We start from the raw sequence: 17,035 nt of genomic DNA on the forward strand, positions 1-17,035 counted from the left end.
TAGATATTTCAGTTTGTTTGTTTATTAAAACACTTAAATCAAAACCCATTTTCCTCTGGTAACCGCTCTGTATCTGAAGCATTAGGGGGCTTCCCAGAAACTCGGACTGGGGTACCCACACATCTCTTCTGGATCAACACCATCTGTCCCTCACCCCTGCACCCTGAAAGAGCTCTCCACCCCCACGAGGACTGCCCTGGGAAGCACACGTCACCCGATGGCTTGGTGAGGTAACCCGTACAACACCAGATTGAGGGTAGCGAGGCGTTGCTCTGGTTGATGAAGCTGTCCCCAGAAGGACACCAGGATGTCTTTGGAGGCCTGAGCGAACTCATCTGGGAAGAGCAGACACAGTGTTGGCAAAGGGTCCCCGCCTCATGCCTCCTGTCACCACCTCTGGCTCCGGGTAGGAGTGGAAGCGGCAGCAACTGGCCCTGACTGGTCACCTCCACAGGGGACCCAGGGTGATGGCCCTGCCGGACTCTGCCTTTAACTCCGCTGATTGTGTGTCATGACGGCAGGGGCAGAGGCTCCTGTCAGCCTGTTTCTTGTTGCTTACCTGCCACCTGCAAAGGCCCCGAGGGGCCGGGCTGTGTCCACCTTCAGAGTCAGTGCTGGGTCCAGCCTGTCTCCCCCATCTTCCCGATAGCTGTCCACTCACCCACCAATTCATCCACTCACTGTTGAATTGTGTGTCCCTCCCCCCCCCCCAAATTATGTGTCAGAGTCCTGGTGTGGTGCCGCAGGTTAATGTGCTGGACTGAAAAGTTGGTTCTAACCGCAAGGTTGGCAGTTCATGCTCACTCACCATCTGCTCCTCGGAAACCCTATACAGGGGGCTATGGGTCGGAACGGACTCCATAGCACTTCAGAACAACAAACAATAAATTAGGGTTCTCGGTGATTTGGCAGTTCTGTAATGATGTAATGGGGCCAGTTCAGTGATGTAATCGGGAAGATTAAGGGTGGGCTGCAGTGAAGTACCCTTGATCCTCTGACAACATTCCCGCAGCCAGAGACAGAAGGAGAGACATGTGAGCAGAGAGAGGGGGTGTCACTACCAGCAAGAAAGAAGAGCCGGCCGAGTGTGTCTTTTAGACCTGGGGTCCCTGCACCGTGAAGCTCCTGGTGGTAATAAGCATGAAGGTCTCCATCCGAGGGCTACTGGCTATTGGCACAGAAACATCTGTAGACCCAGTATTCTAGAACCTTCCTTCCCTGAGAGCTAGCCATCTGGATACAGCCTCAGAAACATTTGTTTGATCAAGAAGTCCGTTTGTGTTGTTTCTGTTCTCGCCCCACGAGGGGACTGATGGGTCCAGAACTCTCTCACTCACTCACTCACTCACTCATCTACCCGCCTGTCCATGTTCATCCATCCATCCACCCACCCAGATTCACACACTCACTTATTCACACACTTCGCAGTTGGGAATCTTAGTGGGATTCCTGGACACGTCCTGGGGGCACCGGGGTGGGCAGGTGGGCTGGTCTGGAGATTGCTCGGCCATCCAGCATTCCACACCCAGTTCTCTTCAGCAGGGTGGGGTTCCAGCTCAGGAGTTCACCTGAATTTCTCATCTGGGCTCAGAGCACTGCCTATGTGTGATCCGCCTCCCCCTCCATGTAATGTGATTCCAGGGTGGGCCTGTCTCCCTCGGATGAGCGAATGTACTGAAGGGTCCCAGGACCATAGCCCCTCTGGCTGTGAGTTACAGTCTCGGAGCCTCTTGAACCTGGACTGTAAGCTGTTACTTTCCTAAGAAACCCCATAACTGCAGCACTGGAGGGGCAAACAGTGTGTGTGCTGGGGTGGGGGTCGGGGTCATGTGACCTCACCTTGGATGGCGGGGTCGCTGACTCCCATCTTCTGGATAAGACGGACTGTTTTCCCCACCGTCTTTCCAACCGTTAGCAGATCTAGGGCGAGAGATCGATCCCTCAGTTGGGTCCAGGGAGGTAGTCCATCCCTGCGGCGGCCCTGATGTCCACTCACTCTCCCACAGGGCGCTGGCCCGAATGGCATTGTCCTGCAGCAGTGTGGACCACTGGTTCCCCAGGATGCTCCCGATGCCCACCAGACTCAGGAGGACAGCGGTCTGGACAGGCTTTTCCAGGAACAGCTGGAGGGCGCTGTGGACAGGAACCAAAGCCCTCTGGGTCAGCCTCCAGAGCAAGACTGCATGTTGGGACTCACTGTTGTCAGAGGTCTCTAAAATAGGACCCCCTAAGTACCACATGGACAGAAATGGCCACGAGGTGTTGGTCATGCCTGACCCTCCCACCTGCTGTCCCTCTGTGTCCAGCAGAGCTGTCCGTCTGGGTCATGGTCATAGGAAGGGTGTCCCTAAGCCCAGCCTCCTCCCTCTCACTGGGCAGGGCCCACCTCTTGGTCTCCTCCAGCTCCGAACGCCTCCTCACGCTGTCGACGGAATGTGTGGAGTCCAACAGCACTACCAGCTGACATTCTGCACACGGGGACAGGACACAGCCCGCGATGACGTCACCCACGGTCACCTCATCCACTCATGGGGGGGGCACACCACCACCTGAGGGGGCCTGTTACCTCTAAGCCCCAATGTCAGACTGGAAGGGCTTTGTGGGGAGAGGTGTGTCCCCAAATGCTTCCCACCCTTGACTCAGCCAGGACCTTGGGAGCGGCTGTTGGAGATGTCCAGGAGGCCCCGTCTCACCATGTAAGTCCATGACGACCAGTCTCTCCACCAGGATGTGGGACAGGAAGTTCTCCATCCCGTAGAAGAAGAAACCCTGGCAGCTGCCCAGGACCTGCTCCCATTCTGCCTGGCTGCAGGGGGGAGCAATGGGGGAGGTCAACACCCCAACACTGGGACACACACTGCCTACTGAGTGACTGTCCTAGTTGTCCCCACAGACCCTGCTGCTGATGCCTGCCCCCATCCTACCCTGGCCACTCCCCTCTTTGTGCAGCAACTGCGGGCAGGACGGTTTGGTGGGCTCCCCGGGGGTGGCGCCAATACCACCTCACTGCAGGCGGTAGTTTCTGAAACACTCAGGGCAGAGCCCATGGGACCCTGAGCAGCACCCATCCTAGTAGGCTGTGTAACCCACAGTGAGGAAGGACCACCCGGGCCTCCCAAAATGGACAGCACCACCAGAGGGCAAGGTCAGCTGTAGGGAGGGACGTGTGCTTGTCCCTCGGCGTAGTCACAGGAACGCTGTGTCCAGAGGCATGGACAGAGGTGGGGATGGATGGCTTGGAGTGGGGGGAACAGCAGAGCTGGGCAGGTGGGCGGGAATGACGGCCTTGCTTTGGAACTGGTCACCATGGAAAGGGAGGGACGTCAGTCCCAAGAGGGACCCGAGGAAGCAGAGCAGCTGTAGAGGGGGCCAAGGGTGCAGGCTGGGGCTCAGAGCACTTCTTGGGGTCTCTGTCCTCAGGGTATTGGATCCTGTAGTGCCCCAAACCATGACACGGGTGGATGGGGTTAGAGCACTTGAGGGCCCAGACATTGCAGGGGGGCCAGAGAACGAGGTGGAGAAATCAAACGGGGGAGGGGAGAGGCCAGGAGAGGGTGTGTGGAGAGTGGGGTCAGCTAGGGGAGAGCTAAAGGGAGGGTTGTACGAGAGGGAGGGGCTGGGTGTGTATGTAGGCGGGGCAGACCAGAGGTGGCCGGGAGTGGCCTTGGAAAATGAGGCGGGCGGGGCGGGGCTGTGATTGCAGAAAGGAGCCGAGGGGAAGGAGGGGCTTCCGGGCCACTGAGGGGCGTGTCCACCCGGAGACACCTTGAATTTTCCTCTGTGCCGCCCTCCTGCCCCTAAGCTCATCCCAGCCTGGAACGCGGATCCCGAACCTCGGAAAGTACTTATTCCCCAGATGCCCGACCCAGCGGGCAGTGAACGAGTCTCGAAATCGTTCCAGAATTTCCCGGGTCACGGAGACAGGAGTCAGCATTTCTGCAAGGAGAAATTCAAGGGCGACAGCTTACGCGACCTGTACCCCGCATGGCACGGGGGCGTGCGTGGGGTGGGAGTGTGTGGGGGGATCGTGTTCTTGGCCGGCGGACGTGGGGCAGGCGTTCATGAACCAGGTTGTGCGTGGGTCCGGTGTACATGGGCCGAACTGTGCGTGCCCAGGGTGTGATGGGCGGGCCGTGGGGGTGGGTGTCCATGGACCCAGCTCTGCGGGCCGGCCTGTGACCCTGGTCACACTGCCCGGCATCTGGCCTGTGGAACCTAGTCAGAATCCTCAGGACTGGCTCACACGCGTGGACCTGTTGTGGATTTGATAACCATTTAGCGAAAGAAAACATGAACTACTTATGTTTCATTCTGTTGTGCAGAGGGTCGCTATGAGTCAGTATCCACTCGATGGCACCTTACAACAACAACTTAAGTGGCAGCTATCAGACCTCGTGGGGCCAGCTAGCTCAGAGCCTAACCAGGCATCAAGGCGTGGGTGAGGGGAGCAGGTACCATGGGACGTCACTATGTGGGTGAGGGTCCCACATCTAGCTCGGAGTCAGCGGGGGTGAAAGAAGCCCCCGTGGTGTGCAGGTCGCTCACCGATGCTCTGTGCCTCCTCATAGGGATCCACCACGACTGGGGCTCAGTCAAGGAGAATGGGGCCACTGGGCAGAGGGGAAGGGTTGGCGGGGCTCAGGAGTGAGGTGAGGGTGTAGGCTGGAGGCTGCCAGCAGAAAGGATACACTTGAAGTTGTCGGAGTCCACCACAATGCAGTTTGGGGGCAGGATCCTGGTCAGGGTTCCCTGAGCCACAGAAGGGGCAGTTAGCATGTCCCCCAGGCAGCCCCAGCAGACCCCTGGACCACAGTGCTGGGAGCCCTCTCTGACCCACCTTCCTGCCCTTCTTGCCTAGGTTTCTCTTGGTTTCTTTGACTGTGCTCTCCTTTTTTATACCACCTTCTGCCAAAGAAATGGAGAGCAGATGAGTGTACATTTTCTGTGAAGCTGAAATGACAACAGTATCCCAAGTGTACCGGTTGACAGGGCTTGGAAAGGCTCCGTCTGCCAGGACACCTCCCAAAGGGGAGCAGGGGGCTCCGGGACCACCCCCTGCCAGCCACTCCCCAGCCAGGCTGAGCTTAGCACGCTAACTCTCCTCTACCCTGTGAACACATGGGACACCCTTAGAATAGCGTCCAGTGTCCTTGTATGCTAGTTCTGTCATCTGCATCATTCTGTGCTACGTTCTGTGGATACTGACTCACCTCATCACAGGGCACATTTTCCTACTTCTTGGCACACCTGGTGAATTTTGACTGGATGCCGGATGTGACTTTTAGCTTACTGGGCACTGGATAGTTTTCATTCCTATAAATGTTTTTGAGTTTTGTTCTTAGATGCAGCTAAGCTCCCTGGAAACGGCCGGGCCCTTTTCAGGGTAGCCCTTGAACCTGGGACCGGAAAGTCCTCTGGTCACATGGCTCAGTGCCTGTGAGTGTGGGCTAAACCCTTCTGGGGGTGGGGACATGGGCTCCGAGGATTCCTTTTGTTAGGTCTGCCCTGACCTGACCTGAAAGACATCTTGGTGGTGCAGTGGCTTAAGCGCTAGACTGCTAACCACAGGTCAGCAGTTCAAACCCATCAGGCACTCCAAATGAGAATGAGGAGGTTGTCTGGTTCCATAATGACTTGTGGGTGGTGTTGGGTGCTGTAAGTCGGTACCAACTCATCGCGACCCTGCGCACAACAGAAGGAAACACTGCCCAGTCCTGCGCCAACCTCACAGTTGCTGCCACACTTGAACCCATTGATGCTGCCACCGTGCCAGTCCATCTCGTTGGGCGTCTTCCTCTTTTTCACTGACCCTCCACTTTACCAAGCATGATGTTCTTCTCCAGGGTCTGATCCCTCCTGATAATATGTCCGAAGTATAAGAGACCAAGTCTGGTTTTCCTGGCTTCTAAAGAGCATTCTGGCTGTACTTCTTCCAACACCGATTTGTTTGTTCATTTAGAGTCCATGGTATTTTCAATATTCTCCTCCAACCCCGTATTCAATGCATCCGTGTTTCTACCATCTTCTTTATTCATTGCCCAACTTTTGCATGCATATGAGGCTATTAAAAATACCATGGGGTTTGGATCAGGTGCACCTTAGTCCTCAAACTGGCATCTTTGCTCTTGAACACTTTACATAGGTCTTGTACAGCAGATTTGCCTAAGGTAATACATCGTTTGATTTCTTAATTGCTGCCTCCATGAGTGTTAATGGTTGATCCGAGCAAAATGAAGTCTTTGACAATTTCAATAATTTCTCCATTTCGCTTGATGTTATTTATTGGTCCAGTGGGGAGGATTTTTGTTGAAAACACTGGGGTGCTGTGCTCTTTGATCTTCATCAGTAAATATTTTAAGTCCTCTTCACTTTCGGCAAGCAAGTTTGTATCATCTGCATATCGCAAGTTGCTAATGAGTCTTCCTCCAATCCTGATGCCACGTTTTTCTTCATATAACTTGGCTTCTCAGATTATGTGCTCAGCATACAGGTTGAATAAGTATGGTGAAAGAATGCAACCTGGCGTACACCTTTTTTGATTTAAACCATTCAGTGTCCCCATGTTCTGTTCGGACAACTGCCTCTTGATCATGAGCACAATTAAGTGTTCTGGAATATTCATTCTCTGCAATGTTGTCCATAGCTTGTCATGATCCACACAATCAAAAGCCTTTGCATAGTCAATAAAGCACAGGTAAACAGATTTCCAGTATTCTCTGCTTTCAGCCAAGATCCATTTTACATCAGTAATGATATCCCTCATTCCACATACCTGTCCAAATCTGACCGGAACCTCTGGCAGCTCTCTGTCAATGTACTTTTTAAAATTTAGCAAAAATTTGCTTGTGTGTGATATTAATGATATTGCCTGACGACTTCATGTTCCATTGAGTCACCTTTGTCTGTCATGGGCACACATACGGCTCTCTTCCAATCAGCTGGCCAGGTCATTGTCTTCCCAATTTCTTGGCATAAATGAGTGAGTGCCTCCAGTGCTGCATCAGTCTGTTGAAAGATTCCAATTTGCATTCATTCCATCAGTTCCTGATGCCTTGTTCTTTGCCAATGCCTTCAGTGCACCTTGGACTTCCTCCTTCAGAATCACGGGCTCTTGATCAGATGCTATCTCTTGAAAATGGTTGAACATTGACTTTTTTTTTTTGCACAATAACTCTGTGTATTGCTTCCATCTTTTGATGCTTTCTGCAACATTCAATCCTTTGCTCATTCTTGTCATTGTTAAGACTCAGAGCAACCCTATATAGGATTTCCAAGGACCTGCTGGTGAATTTGAACTGCTGACTTGGTGGTTTGAGGTCCAGTGATGATCTTATAGCAGCACCACACACTTGTTCTTGTTGTGTGCCGTCGAGTCAGTTCCGACTCATAGCGACCCTGTATAGGGTTTCCAAGCAGCGGCTGGTGAGCTTGAACCACCGACCTTGCAGTCCAGCACATTAATCCACAGCGCCACACTAGGAGTCCATTTTTCCCATGTTGTTGTTATGAGCCGTGGAGTCGGTTCTGACTCATAGCAACCCTGTACAGAGTTTCTGAGGCTGAAAATGTTTATGGGAGCAGAAAGCCTCATCTTTCCCCTGTGGAACAGCTGGTAGTTTCGAACTACTGACTGTGAGATTAGCAGTCTGATTCGTAAGCACTATGGTACCATAGAATCCTTCAATAGTGCAAGTTGAGGCATGAGTTTTTTTCTTCAGTTCCCTCGGCGTCAGAAATGCTGAGCATGTTCTTACATTTTGATTTTCTAACTCCAGGTCTTATTTCATTTTAGTATTTGACTATGTCTTCTTGAGATGCCCTTTGAAATTTTCTGTTCAGCTCTTTTACCTCCTCATTTCTAACATTTGCTTTAGCATGGCCACACTGGAGAGCAAGTTTCAGAGTCTCTTCTGACATCATTTTGGTGTTTTCTTTTTTTCTTAATGACTTTTTACTTCCTTCCTGCATGCTCTTCTTGATGGCACCCCATGACTCTTCTGGTCTCTGGTCATTAGTGTCTAATGTATCAAATCTGTTCTTGAGACGATCTCTAGATTCAGGTGGGATATGTTCAAGGTCATTTTTGGTTTTTTTGGACTTGTTTGAATTGTCTTCAGCTTCAGCCTGAACTTGCATACGAGCAAAATCACAGTCTACCCTTCATCTTGTTTTATCTGATGACGTGGAGCTTTTCCACCATCTCTTTCCACAGATGTAATCAATATGATTTCTGTGTATTCCATCTGGTGAGGTCCACGTGAAAGTCATCTTTTATGCTGTTTAAGGAGATATTTGCGACGAAGAAGTCATGGGCCTTGCAAAAATCTATCCTGCTATCTCCAGCATCGTTTTTATCGCCAAGGCCATATTTTCTGACTACTGATCCTTCCTCTTTGTTTCCAACATCTGCATTCCAATCACCAGTAATTAGCAATACATCTTGATTGCAGGGTAATCAATTTCAGCCTGAATAAGCTGGTAGAACTCTTCAATTTCATAATCACCGGCTTTAGTGCTTGGTACATAAATTTGAATAATAGTGATATTAACTTATCCTATCACAGACAGCATTATATTTCAAGATAGATCTTGAAATGCTCTTTTTGATAATGAATATGACACCATTCCTCTTCAACGTGACATTATCGGCATAGCAAACCATGTGACTGTCCAATTCAAAATGGCCAATGCCAGTTCGTTTCAGCTCACAAATGCCTGGAATATCGATGTCTATGTGTTCCATTTCATTTATGCAACTTCCAATTTTCTTAGATTCCTACTTCATACATTTCATGGGCCAATTATAAATGGATGTTTTCAACAGTTTCTCTTTATTTTGAGCTGTGCCCCATCAGCAAATGGCGGTCCCGAGGGCTTTACTTTATTGGTGCCATCATGCTCGACTCTACTTTGAGGAGGCAGCTCTTCTTCCCTAGCTGCCTTTTGAGTGGTTTCCATCCTGTGGGGTTCACTTTCCGGCGCTGTTATCATATCATCCGGGTGCTCTTCATCATGTTTCAATAGTCAGTAATCTGGTGCTGACGGTGTTCCACCGCCATTCCTAAGGTTTTCAGTGACTCAATATTTGAAGGTATTCCGTCTCTCCTTCCTAATCCATCTTAGCCTGGAAGCTCAGCTGAAACATGTCCACCATGGGTGACCCTGCTGGTATTTCAAATACCTGTGGCATAAATTCCAGACTCCCTAACAGTCTTGGAAGCCCTAAGGAGAATTCTGTGGTGTCCTGGACAAGCGCCGTGAGTCAGGATTGACTTGATGACCACAGGTCTGCTCTGGGTTTCAGTTGGGCCCAGGCAGTTCTCTCTCCCACAGGTCTGGATCACTTCTCAGCTGGGGACTAGGGGCCCTGCAGGCCTCTGAGCTTCTCACCGCTGGAGTGGCCTGGTGACTCCCAGCTAGGGCTCCACACTTGGAGAGGCCATAGCTCTTCCCTGGTTTCCACTCTGCCCACGGCTGCAAAGGCCGCCTCAGTCCTGAGCTGGGCACTCACTTGGTGATCACTGCCCAGTGTTGCCTGGTACCCAGTGTGAAGTGTGTACTTTCACATTCTTTATTTGTTTTCTAGTAGTTTCCACTGGAAGAGTAAAAATTGGTCCTCATTACTCCATCTTGGATCGAAGCAGAAGGGCATCTACTTTCTTGTGAATTTAAATCTGTTTTTATTGAAATGTTACATCATGTAGACAGTGATATGTGTTGGAGAGATTTTGCAGACTGGGGCCCCTGGCTTGCTGTACCCAGTGACCAGCCCCCAGGTCTCCAGGTCTCAGTCATGCCTTCCTGATCACCAGGAAATGAAATCTTTCATTGAATCATTCCTTGGAGGCTCTCTGTCAATCTGTCCTGGGAAGTTCTGTGGGGGGACAGATCTTCCTCCCTGTACGCTGAGCAACTCACAGCAGTTGCTCTCTGTGAGTCTTGGACTGAAGGACTGCCCAGAATAATTGTTTGGACAGGAGTTAGCCTTCTCTTATCATAAAGATCATTTCAATGTGTCCATTTTAGCCAATTTAAATATGAACATGACTAGGGACAGTCCTTACCTGTCTCCTCCTTGTGAAGACGATTCATCAGCATCTGGAGAGAAAAGTCTCGAGACACAGAGGACACTGACCCCTCATCGAACATGGACAGACCTTCCAGTGGTAGCTCCAGGAGTTGCTGGTCCGCAATCAGGATGATGTTGTCCGCAGCCTCTGGAGAAGCAACTGAAGCGGAGGCAGTAGCAGCTGAAACAACAGCTCAGCGTCGGTTACGTGTGTCCACGTGGGAGCACGGTCAGTCTGTAGGATAAGCACTGGACTTCCAAACAACAGTTTGGCAGTTCAAACCTGCCAGCCACTTCTCAGAAACCTTCTCCAGGGTGGCTGTGAGTTGGAATGGACTGTTGTTGTTGTTGTTATGTGCTGTGGAGTCGGCTCCGACCCATAATGACCCTGCACAGGGTTTCCGAGACTGTAAAGCTTTACGAGAGTAGAAAGCCTCATCTTTCTCCCGTGGAACCGCTGGTAGTTTCAAACTGCTGACCGTGAGGTTGGCAGCCCGATTCATAACCACTACACTACCAGAGCTACCAGAGTTCCTTAGGAATGCACTAGACGGCACTTAATAGTGTATACACAACACACACACAACGTACACACAATGACTGTGCACACACATGAATGCACACACATGCGCATAGAGAGCACATACATACACACGCACATGTTGCTGGTGTGGCCTCAGTCCAGGGAACATGAGTGATGACCGTGGAGGTGGACACAGGGCTGCTGTGACCTGAGTCCAGGGAACATGAGTGATGACCGTGGAGATGGACACAGGGCTGCTGTGACCTCAGTCCAGGGAACGTGAGTGATGACCGTGGAGGTGGACACAGGGCTAGGTCCAGCTCAGTGTCTGAGGTCTAGCATCCCTGCCCCAGACTCACCTGGTGGCAGAGATACTTTCCTCTCTTTGTCTTTGACCTTGTATTTGCCCGAATCCACCATGAGCGTGGGAACTTGTATTCTGAAATCCAGAGGTGTGTATTCAGGTTTTAAAAGTAGACTCAATCTTACCCAAAAAGTAGACTTACATCATCCACCAAGACCATCACCTTCCTATGTTGTGAGGTCGTGTCAAGGGCAGTCATTGTCCTTCTCTTGGCCCACAACAGGGATCCTTGGGTGCCCTTGCATGTCCCTCATACCCAGGCTTGAGATGGGTGGAGGGTTGCGGGGTTGCCCACAGGCACAGACTAGGCAGAAATGGCCCCATTTCAGCAGCGAGAATGCTTGCTGCGTGTACACCGTGATGTCACACTATAACAGCCGTGACCAGCGCATGTCTTTGAGTCTGGATGACACCAGGAGACACAGGATCCTGAAGCTCAGACTCATGGTCAGCCCCGTGGGTGACTGGGACCCCAGAGTCCACCCCTCCACCCTGTGTCCTATGCTTTCAGACATGCTTGCCGATGCCCCAAGCCCACGTCCACTGAGGGTGGGGCCACAGTCTCGGGGTTGGCACACAGGGGCTCTGAGTGATACCTGGTTTCATGAGAACCCATCAGTGGGAAGAGTGGCTTCAGGTATTCCTCCGAGGTCTTCAGGATGTTGTTGAATTTGTCAACTTTTTTTCGGTAATTTTCATCCTCTTGAATTTGAGCATTTTCTGGCACCTGTTTCTACTCCAACAATATCCAGAATCAGAAAGCAGCTAAAAGGATCCCATAAAAACTCACTGCGGGTTATGGCTGTAAAAGGGCCCAGCCCACTGGACACTGGACCCCTGAGCCCAGCCTGCTCATCCCCCATGGCCCAGCGGCTGACCTTCCATGTGGGGCCCCCAGCCTGAGCCGCCTCTCCCGGGTGCCCAGTAGGCTGTGTGGCCCAGGTCAGCTCAGGCTGTGGACCACTCACTGAGCTGGGGTTCAGGTCCATGTCCTCACTGTGGGCTTCCACCAGGGACTGTCTCCGGAATTGCTGCACACTGGACATCAGGTGAGGAAGGGCGGCCGGGTCCACAGCCACCCGCGCCACGTGGCAGCAGCCTACAGGAAAGAGCCCAGCCCTGAGCCAGCCGAGGGTCAGTGGGGGAGGGGAGTGGCGACACTGTGGGGTCCATGTATGAGGGGAACAGATGCTGCGGGGGCTGTGGGCTGGGGGTGGAAGCCTTCCCCAACTAGATTTCACACCTGGATGGCTCCCAAAAGGGGGACCCCAGCAAGAAAGGCAGAGAGCCGTCCCACCCAGCACACACCGGCAGGCTGACCCCGCCCATCGGAGGGGGCGGCGTGGTGCAGCAGGTGGGGGCAGGGCTGTCGAGGGCTGGAAGTCTTTCTTTGTGCTCTGTTGCTCTAAAGTGTCCACAGCCAGACTCCCTGACCCTCGTAGGGAGCAGGAACTCACCACCGACAGATACATGTTTTCCTTTGGGGGCAGGAACGAGCTTGGGTCTCTCGAATGCGGCACCATACAGATGGGACCTGTGGGAGGAGTTGGCGGGTCCTAGCACGTCCTGGGGACTGCTTCACAGGGTGGCATGGGTGTGAACATACACACGGACACGCAGGCACATGCACTTGGACCGCCAGCGTGTGATCAGCAGGTTACCATGGCTCCACCACCACAGAGAGTGGGACCTGGCGAAGGTGGCTGCCCCCACAGTCACGGTGACCTTCGGAACTCAGGTTCAGACCCTCCAGAGTCCCCAGACCAAACCTGAAGTTCCTGTGCCAGAGACGAGGTGCCACACCTCAACCCTCTCACTGTCTGGGGCCTCTTGGCAGTCAGCAAGGACCTAGGGGACTAGGAGAGAACTTGGCACCATCCCCCATCTCAGATCAGAGCCATCTGACCAGTGCTCACTTACAGGGGGCCTGCTGGGGGTGGGCCATTGGTGGGACTCGAACTTCCACCTCAAACTCCAGAAAGGGCCCAGATTCAGAGCAAGAGCCATACCTGTCCTGTGAGTGGTGCAGAAAGAGGATCCGGAACATGGGCGGGATGTCGTTCAGGAGATTAAAATGCTGTTCCGTTACGGCTAGATTCTGCCAAGCCTGGGTCATCGTAAATGTAACCAACAATCAGTGAGTGAACTCAGACCAGGGGGTCGCTGCAGCGTTTCCCCAGGTTTGCACAGGATGTGTGCACCACTGGATTTCAGCGGGCTTGGCTCTGGCCTGCTGATGGAGAGTGTAGACCTGGGCTTCTTCCCCACACGGGTAGCGGGAGGGCATGGGAGCCCTGCCGGAAGGCCCTGAAGGAGTCCGGCCCCACTGGGGTGGCAGTACACACAAGGCACTGGGCCAGCAGCTCTGACAGTTAGGAAGTGGGCACAGTGAAGCCTCGAACGTTCTCCAGCCCCACCTCCCCCACCTCTACTGGTGCAGTGTTTCCCTTGGTCCTCCTCCAGCAGACACACATGCACGCACACACACACACACACAGCATGTGCACACGTGAACATACAGACACGTGCATGCAGACACACAAGTGATGTGCACACAGATATGTGAACGTACAGGCACATGCACAATGTAGACACAAGCATGTATCCACAGAGATACATGTGCACATATGGATGTACAAGCAGAATACAGATACATACCAAAGATATAACTGTGCATGTATACAAGGCAACACAAATGTGTGCACACAAAGATGTGTATACAGACACATGCACACCCAGACAGGTGCACATGCAGACACATGTATCACACATACATGCAAATATGCACACAAACATGTACACAAACCACTTCCACATAGACATATGCACACAGACATGCACACATACGGGCATGCATGTGTACACATACATGCAGATTTCACACACATATACATGTGAAATGTGCTCATACACGTGTCAGAGATGTACACGCAGCCATACGTGCACACAAGGCACTCATGCACACATGCAGAACATGTGCACATGCAGACACATGCACATACCTGTACACACAAGGCATATGCACACAGTCAGACACACGTGCTCATATGCAGTCAGTCTCTGGTTGCACACTGATGTGTCTCACAGCCCCACAGGTGAGCACCCTGTTTCTGTTCCCATGGATGATGCAATGCAATCATGGGAGCCCCAGATGAGGGAGTGCATGTGGGTAGGTTAATAAGCCTGCTTGGGGATGGAAGCTGGGGCATCTTTGGGCTCCATTGGGCAGCTGGGCCTGGCCCCCCATGGTCTATCACCTTGGAGGTGGCGGTCAACCTCTGCTCCACGCTGGCAAACAGACTGGTGTCGGTCCTGCCCTGAGACTTCAGCCGGTGTTGCAGCTGCAGCAGGGCTGCGAGCTGCGAGCTGCTGGTGTTGGTCGTGGCGGCCAGCAGGACTTCCTTCATCATACCTGAGGCTGAGCAGCTCTGGGAGAAACCATCAAGGGGTCTGCAGGGGCCATCCGCTTGGGACTCGGGACATAGGGCCCTAATAGTGGGCAGGGCTTCGGAGCACCCACAGGGACATGACCCGAGACCGGCCAGTCTCTACAGGTCCCCAGGTGGGGACTGTGGGGCACCTTTTCTGGCCACGCATGCTGGTTGCCTACCTGAGACAGTGCCAGGAACTGGAGGCTGGTGGCTGGGTCTAGGGTGCCCACACACTCCACCATCTCCAGGCTGATGTTTGCTGCCAAGTCCAGGACTCCAGCGCCCAGCGCTGCCCGCAGACCCTGGAGCAATACCTCAGATGTCTGGGCTAGGTACCGCTGGGCCAGTGCCATCCTCTTCTGTGGAACCAGGGGTCAAACTCAGCTGGGGGTCTCGGGCTCATGCAGATGGAGCAGGGGGAGGGGGAGGGGAACTAGGTACCTTCAGGTGGACCCCTTTCTTGCTGTGCCCCTCGGGTACCACCCTGAAGGCTGGCGGCTCCCGGGTCCACTCCTCCACATCCCCTCCTTCTCCCTCCACCTCTGGAGACTTGAGGCTGCTCAGCTTGGCCCCCACCTAGAGAACCAGGTGGGGTGGTGGCCTCGGGCTCCTGGGAGGGGCCATGGTTGCTTTGTATCTTTGGGTCCCTGCTTCCCACTGCCTCTGACACCCTGGGGTTCCTGGGCCTGGATTCTCTGTGTACTGAGTCCAACACCCACCCCGGGCACGGTGACCATCACCACCATCACCAGCCATGATGCCCCCACCCCACCTGACTGCATCCCACCCCTGAGACAGGTGTGAGAGCCATTTCGGTCCTGACTTTGTTCAGATAGCTCAGCCAGCAGCTCTCAGCCTGGCCTGCTGCTGCTCACGCATTGACCAGCCAGAGCATTCTCACTCCTCAGCTGAGAACAGGACACGAGTGGAGACCCCCCACATGGCTGCCATCCCCTGGGGGCCCAAAGGATGGACTCTGCTGAGGTGTGTGGTCTGAGACCTCAAGGCCTTCAGTGGGGCTTCACCAAGTTCTTTGGGACTTCCTTTGTAGCCCCTGTCCCCTGCTGCTCACTAGAACCACCCCAAAGTCCAGTCTCACTCCAGGCAGGGGCCCAGGTAAGGAGAGTGGCATCAGAAGGGTTGTTGGGGACTGGAACTAGGTGTGGGTCCTTGCCTGTACTTTGAGCCTGTGTGAGCCCCTCTCTTCTTCCAAATACCCCATGGGCCTGTCTCAGGGACCCCATGTCCCCATACTGCCTCCCGACTGCTTCATCTGTCCTCATCTTCCCTTCTTAGGTGGGGCCACAGCCTGAGCTGGACAGGACTCACATACCTGGAGACTCTCATCCCAGTAGAAGGTGGGATGCACAGGGTTCACTTTCACGGTCAGCAGGTGCAGGGCTCTCCCGGTCAGGGCCAGCATGCGGGCATGCATCTCAGCACAGCCGGTGCAGAGCGGCTGCAGACTGCCCAGCTGGGCCAGTGTGGCGTGGGCCAGGGTCCGCTTCAGCATGAACCATTTCTAGAGAGCACAAACCATGCCACTGCCCTCACCTCCACTTCCTGCTGGCACATCAGGACTGCCCCCCAGAAGTTATGAGTCATACCCCAAGTCTGAGGACCTGCCTGGGGCCTTGGGCTGGGGTTGTCTCCAGGGCTTAGGTACTGGGTCATTAAAGCTTTAGGCAAACTTGTTCACTGACAAATCTATGAGTTATCCAATTCAATTTCAGGACTATGTTAATCTATTCATACTTTATGAAATCTAAGACAATGCCTCAAATGGAAAAATTTTTTCTTTGAAACAAAAGAAATTTTGCAAATTCTACTTGACATTAAAAAAAAAATTATAATTTACTGTTATCGAGTTCTTTAATATGCTACCCTAACGAGGCAAAGCGAACTTGTGACCCAGAAAGGGAAGCCGTAAAGTCTCCTGGGAGACATCTCCCAGCGAGACCTCTGTTTTATTAGCCAATTAAGTCCCCTCCAATGATCTGCTAGAAAGACAGACAGAGGCCGTGAACTTTGAGGGCCAACCATCAATCGTCCTTGTTTGAGGATGGGTTTCCCAGTAGGCCTGTACTCCCAGTGCTAGTCCTCTGGTGGGCAGGGCAGCTAGCTGTGAGGCCTCGATATTCACCAAGCCTACAGGGCTGTAGTCTCGTATGTCCTGCAGGTAGTCCGCCAGCAGCCTGTCCATGGAGCCCTGCTCTAAGTCCTGCTGCAGAGTCTCCTCCCAGATCAGCTGAAGCATGTCCAGAGACATTTCGGCCAGGTTAAGCTTGAGGTGAGCCAGCTTCCTCATCAGGGGTGTGTTTACGGCCTGCCCCTGAAATGAACGTGTGACACACGAGACATGTAACGTATGTATACACCCATGAAACTTTCACCTTGCTCAGGACAATGACCGTGTTCATTATAACACCTCCTCTTTCCTCTCCAGGCAACCCCTCAACTATTTTCTGGCACTAAAAGTGCAAATTCAATTAGTTTGCATTTTCTAGAATGTAGTGTAAATGGAACAATATCACAGTCACAAAACCAAATGGAGCATGAATGGAGTTGTATAACATATAACAATCATGTAACAGAATGTAGCGTGGAGTCGTATAACATGTAACAATCATGTAACAGAATGTAGCGTG

General features: G+C 52.7%; 1 protein-coding gene across 1 annotated transcript in view; it reads right to left on the reverse strand.

Moving 5' to 3' along the window:
• Positions 1–210: 210 nt before the first annotated feature.
• The window catches only part of TTC40 (tetratricopeptide repeat domain 40), an 88,218-nt gene continuing 71,393 nt past the window's right edge, over positions 211–17,035 (reverse strand). Inside the window, 20 exon segments of the mRNA XM_006867482.1 lie at positions 211–335; positions 1,840–1,920; positions 1,997–2,133; positions 2,387–2,468; positions 2,694–2,806; positions 3,834–3,936; positions 4,546–4,581; positions 4,689–4,749; positions 4,838–4,905; positions 10,065–10,250; positions 10,952–11,031; positions 11,553–11,683; positions 11,925–12,055; positions 12,414–12,490; positions 12,966–13,063; positions 14,214–14,384; positions 14,567–14,746; positions 14,829–14,963; positions 15,721–15,909; positions 16,531–16,780. Of these exon segments, the coding sequence (XP_006867544.1) occupies positions 211–335; positions 1,840–1,920; positions 1,997–2,133; positions 2,387–2,468; positions 2,694–2,806; positions 3,834–3,936; positions 4,546–4,581; positions 4,689–4,749; positions 4,838–4,905; positions 10,065–10,250; positions 10,952–11,031; positions 11,553–11,683; positions 11,925–12,055; positions 12,414–12,490; positions 12,966–13,063; positions 14,214–14,384; positions 14,567–14,746; positions 14,829–14,963; positions 15,721–15,909; positions 16,531–16,780 (2,434 nt within the window).

This window comes from Chrysochloris asiatica, unplaced genomic scaffold, assembly GCF_000296735.1.
Source record: "Chrysochloris asiatica unplaced genomic scaffold, ChrAsi1.0 scaffold00105, whole genome shotgun sequence".
Taxonomy (NCBI): Eukaryota; Metazoa; Chordata; class Mammalia; order Afrosoricida; family Chrysochloridae; genus Chrysochloris; species Chrysochloris asiatica.